Source organism: Tupaia chinensis, unplaced genomic scaffold, assembly GCF_000334495.1.
Source record: "Tupaia chinensis unplaced genomic scaffold, TupChi_1.0 Scaffold146052_1, whole genome shotgun sequence".
Classification (NCBI taxonomy): Eukaryota; Metazoa; Chordata; class Mammalia; order Scandentia; family Tupaiidae; genus Tupaia; species Tupaia belangeri.
In genome coordinates this window covers 136,429-141,710 of record NW_006205908.1, presented here as the reverse complement: position 1 = coordinate 141,710, position 5,282 = coordinate 136,429, and the positions used below count along the sequence as shown (strand labels likewise).

The 5,282-nt window shown below is 39.5% G+C and overlaps 1 protein-coding gene across 1 annotated transcript in view; it reads right to left on the bottom strand.

The window, feature by feature from the left end:
* Positions 1-332: 332 nt before the first annotated feature.
* TMC1 (transmembrane channel like 1) overlaps positions 333-5,282 on the bottom strand; it is a gene marked incomplete at its 5' end in the record, with an annotated part of 129,539 nt that continues 124,589 nt past the window's right edge. Inside the window, 4 exons of the mRNA XM_027768365.1 lie at positions 333-355; positions 993-1,044; positions 1,157-1,235; positions 5,149-5,274. Coding sequence (XP_027624166.1) covers positions 333-355; positions 993-1,044; positions 1,157-1,235; positions 5,149-5,274 — 280 coding nt within the window. The remainder of the gene's footprint in view (positions 356-992; positions 1,045-1,156; positions 1,236-5,148; positions 5,275-5,282) is intronic.

Here is a 5,282-nt window from a genome sequence, read left to right as displayed (position 1 = left end):
TTTTTAGCTAACCCACTAGTTAGACTAGTAAACTCTATTTCTGGATCACACTCACTTTTAAACTCAATTTATTGGAAAAAATGTTAAGGAAATGGGGCAGGGAAGGAAGTGGCAGTGCAGGAATGAATCCTTAATTTGGGATAAAGTGGAGATCCTTGTTGTCCAAGTAAGATTGGTGAGCCCTTGATTGACAAGCATGGCCTTGATTATCCGTCAGGAGCAGAACAGGGAAGAGCAACTCCACAGCGTTTGTTCTGTCTGCCTTCACATCTGCAATGCTTTTACATAGCAAAATGAGGAGTACTTCCAGGCCCCGAGGATAGCTAGAAAAGTTACTGGCCACCAGCAGCTGCAGCTGTTCAAAAAAAGAAGGAAAGAAAGTAACGATAAAGAAGCAAAGGAATGAACTTTTAGTTCTCTTTTGGTGTGCTTAGTAATTCTGAATGAAGTGGTCAGAAACGGATCTTTCGAATGTGCTCCACTTTGCCATAATATTTAGCATATTTATATTCAAAACAAAAAATTGGAATTTGAAGGTAAACACCCGAAGACTCACCTAAAATAGTTGAGTGTGTTTGGGTGGTTGGGTGTGTAGAGTGGGAAGAGAGCATGATAGCAGGAGTGATTCTGCATTTGTATCTGTTATTCATATATGAGTAAATATATGTTTTTTTCATCATCTGGCAGTTTTCAAGGTCACTTTTTTTACCACGACTGTTAAGTTTATGTTTTTATATTTTTCTTCCTTTTTTTTTTTCTGATTGGTAAACAGCCAAACCCCCTGGGTGTAATTCCAGGAAAGGACCAAACAGGTAGACAAAAAGGACTATAGACCTGCTCACTTATGGTAATAATGTCATTTGGCATCAAATGCTCCATTTGGAGGAAAACACACACACACACACACACACACACACACACAGAAAAAAAAAAAAAAAAAAAAAAAAAACACCCATTCACAGAAAAATTAAAAACACAAACACATCTCTCACCGGCTCGTGCAGCTGCCATTTTCTTATTTCGCAATTTGTTCTCCAAAGCTTGCTGCACAGTTAAAAAAAAAAAATGGAGAAGAGAAGAAAATTAGATTTCTTGCTGTTTTCTGTTACTTGACATTCACAAAAACAATATTTCTATGAAATAAATGACATCCTACCTGTTTCATCTTCTTTTTTAGATCCAGATTTGCTGCCTTCTGGCCCTTAGCAGTTGCATTCAGATAATAGATGGTCAAACTTAATTTAAAAAAAAAAAATGGCATTTTCAGTTGTTCATGATTAATCTTAAATTTACATGAACTAACTCATAGAATGTTAGCAAAGACGTAGACATTAAGCCATTTTCTACTCTGGACTGGCTCAACGGCACGAGAATTAAACGCTATGCATTGGGAGTCAGTCTATACGACCAACGGCAGTTCAAATCCAGACCCTGGTGACCTGAAAAATATGCCAGATGCATGCGCATGTGGGCCCAGACCTTATGGTATAGAGAAATGGTGGGGAAGGATTGTGGCATGAGCATATCCCATTGGGAGTTGATTTCTCTCTTTCCTCTCTCTCTCTCTCCCTCGTGAGCATAAGTGCCCACTGACAATTTAAAAAAAAAAAAAAAGTCAACCTCTACACTAAACCTTTTTTTTTTTTTTTTTTTTAGGTTTTTACCATAGGGTGCATGCGCTTGCTGGAGAGAGAGAGAGAAAAAGAGAGAGAGAATGAGAGGGTAAGTGAGAAATCACTCCCTATGGGGGATAGCCACACTACAATTCCTTCTTCTTCATTTTTCTTCTGGGACTTTGGACATACACACACACACGCCTGGCATGGTTCTAAAGCCTCCAGGTCAGGACTTGAACCCTAGTCAGTCATGTGGGAGTCCAACATCTTAACCACCTCACCACCTGATGGCTTCTATACCTCTTACTTCATTGATTAAAAACTGAGCTCTAAAACAGTGAAGAGGTGTACTCAGAATCACACAGTGCCTGGGATGAAGCTGGGAAATTGGGCTCCCAAATCCCTAATTCATGGCTTGTCCATAGTGCCCTGTGCTCTGTACCACACTGCCTAATATTAACTTCTTGGAAATGGGTTAATATCAATTTTAATGATAATTAAATGTCACATTTTAAACCGACAGTACTAGCATCCGAAAGAATGCAAAATCTCCTAAAGTTTAAGGAATATGTTGACTGAAGAGCAAAATCACTTTCTGCCTTAAATTTTCTCCCTTGGCCTTTATTACTAAGAATATAATCCTCACAGGCATAGTTAATTAAGATGCATTTTTTTTCCCATAGGATATAAGTTTGTACTTCTTCCTGTCTCAAAAAGAAAACATTTTATAAAGGAATATTCTTGGATTTTAGATGACATTTACATTTCTAGAAAGAGCAAATTCCAGCCAAACAACTGTGCAAAAATACATATGCTCATCTTCACTAAAGGCAAAACAAACAAACAAAGGGAAAAAGACAGGGGGAAAAGAATAACCTGTGTTGCTATTTGTTACAAATAACTGGATATGAACATTTCCTCCATTCACCAACGTGCCAGAGAGCAGTCTTTATGAGCCATCTGGTGCTAGCAGTGTAATTATTGCTATGGTTTAGCCGGGTTTGTTTATCTCATATATGAATGAGGGCAATGTGGCTAAAATTACATACATGAGAACATCTGAGGCAATATTTCTGGCAAGAAATAGGTGCTCAATAAGTGTGCGTGTGTATGTATGTAATATAAGGCTTTTCTTAGAAAAGTTCCTGGATTTGGAAGATGAACTCCAAGGTCTCTTACAAGTCATTTCTAGTTCTGGAGTTTTCTATTTATTCATCGCTTTTTTATTCCTTGCAAATGATTTTCTAATCTCCAAAGGAATGAAACTGCCTACGAGAACTAACCAGAACTCACTCAGATACCTGAAAACCATCCAAGCTGATTTAACATGATCCACTGGGGAAATTCAAAATGCTTGCTACATTTTCTAATTACAGGTAATAAAAAACCAAGCCAATTGAATGAGCTCCATGAAGTATAAGATGAGACTTTAGCATTTGAAAAAATCATACCAGTAGTAAACTGAAATTTACGGTTTAAATCAGAACCTCAGAGCTAAAATCAACCTTTCAGGACTTCCGTTTGACCTACACACGCTGCCAGTTGCTCTCCAGGCTGTCCACATCGAGAGTTAGCAGACTGTGGTCTCCAGGTCAAATCTGGCTCCCAGACCATTTTGCGTGGCCCATGAACTAAGAATGATTGCTCCACCCTTCAGCGATCCGATAGGTACTTATGTAAGATACACAATATTCTCAGTTTTGTGTCTTGGCCTAGAATAGCTACTATCTGGTGGTCTAGAATATCTACTATGTGGCCTTTTAAGAAAAGCATGCAGACCCTGGGACTAGACCACCCCAACCAGTGACTTCCAGACCTGCTGATGTTGCTACTAATCCTGAACTCTGCTCAGTGCTGAAAAATAATGGAGGAAGTAGGAATGAGTTTGAATTCTACTGATTAGCCACTTGGTTTGGGACAGTTTTTCCACATGTAAGTGATAATATGACCAACCAAGCTGAATTCCTGAGGTTACTGTGAGAATGAAATGAGTCCAGTATGGAGGGTGCCTTAAAGGCAGGGTCAGTTCCTTTCCTCGCTCCTGAGATGACTTTCAGGTAGCGGCATCCAAACTCTGGCTCCTTTGTCTCTCCTAAATTAAGAATATAGTAGCACAATCTGACATTTATGTGGGATGCGCATGTTTTTCAAATCAAACCTCATGTGTACCACTAATGGCCACAGAATACTTATTAAATGCATGCCAGAAGCCACTGTATCATGAAAATGTGGGGAAAGAAAATCATTTCGAGGACCATCTGGTGAAACATGCTGCATTCGGCAGGTTGCTTTCTAACCCATCTGTGTCAGAAATATACTGTCGGATCCTAAATACCTCCCCACGATCAAGGTTCTGTAATATATAGTAGTAATCTGTTTCACTGTTTAATTATCCCTACAATTATGAACTCTCCCTCATAGAAGGCATAAAGGAGAAAGCATTGGATTTATTGTAAAAGGATCTAAGTTTAAGCCCGGCTAATATCATAGTACTATCTTTCTCATTTAAGAAAAATTTCGTTCCTATAGGTCAGTTTCTTCATTTATAAAATACAAGATGACCCTGACCTCACTACCTTGTGTGGCTTGTGACAACAATGACCATAACAATGATAACAACTGGGTCGGAATTCTGGCGCACTTACTTCAATCTACTGGACATTTTCTCCCTGAAATCGCCTGCTTTTTACCTCTCTTTAATCAAACTCAACCTTTTGCATCAAGTTGATTCCTAAAGTGTTGCTATGAGTGGTTTCATTCTTGCCCTCCTTGACTGAGATTAGTAGCAGTCTCACACGTTCTATGTAGCAGAGGATTGGGAGCTGAAAGCAAGGGCTAGGATATTTTCTGGGCTCTTCCACAGCATGTATATACTTTTGTTTAGAATGTAAGTTTATCTGTGGTGGCTAAGAGTCAGAAGTCAATGAAAGGTACATGGGAACACAAATCTCCTGCCAAGGTTTCTCTTAGCAACCACTTCTGACTCCAAGGGGTAAACCAAGAGACCTTTCCAAGACCCGTCTATCCTCTGATTCTGTTTTCATGGACACCAGTTATTCACAGATTTCTACCAAAAAGGACAGGATTATTTGTAATATCCCTTAAGACTTTGGCCCTAAAATGTAGCCTGCAGGGCTCCCAAAGGAAATATTAAGTTGGAGGCTCATCATTTTTGTGTATTCATAGGCATCTGCTTTATGGAACAAGAGATGGGGCCGGGTTGAGGAGGGAAGCTCAATGTGCTGATTAGATTTAGCAGTTAGCATTTATGTTTCCCTTGCTTTCGTTGTTTACTGATAATTATTTTGGTTACTTGGGAACAAATCTTATAATCCTGGGGAGGTGAAGACAGATGCAGATGGCTGTGAATTACATCCAGTAGGATCAGAATATGGCTCATGAATTTTAGCCTCTCACCACTGTGTAATCAGCACTGAATTTAGCTAGGTTACAGCACGATCCTTGGGGAGTGAGGAGCTGAAAATGCCAAAACTTGAAAGGAGCCAGGAAGAACAAGGAAGAGAGCACATACACCATCACCAAAATGACAGCAATGACCAGCCCAGGGTTAGACAGCTGTCTCAAGATCTTCGCCATCCAGCTCGGGAAATCATGCTCCAATGTCTCTCCAATGACTTCAAACATTCTATTTTTGCCACTGGAAAA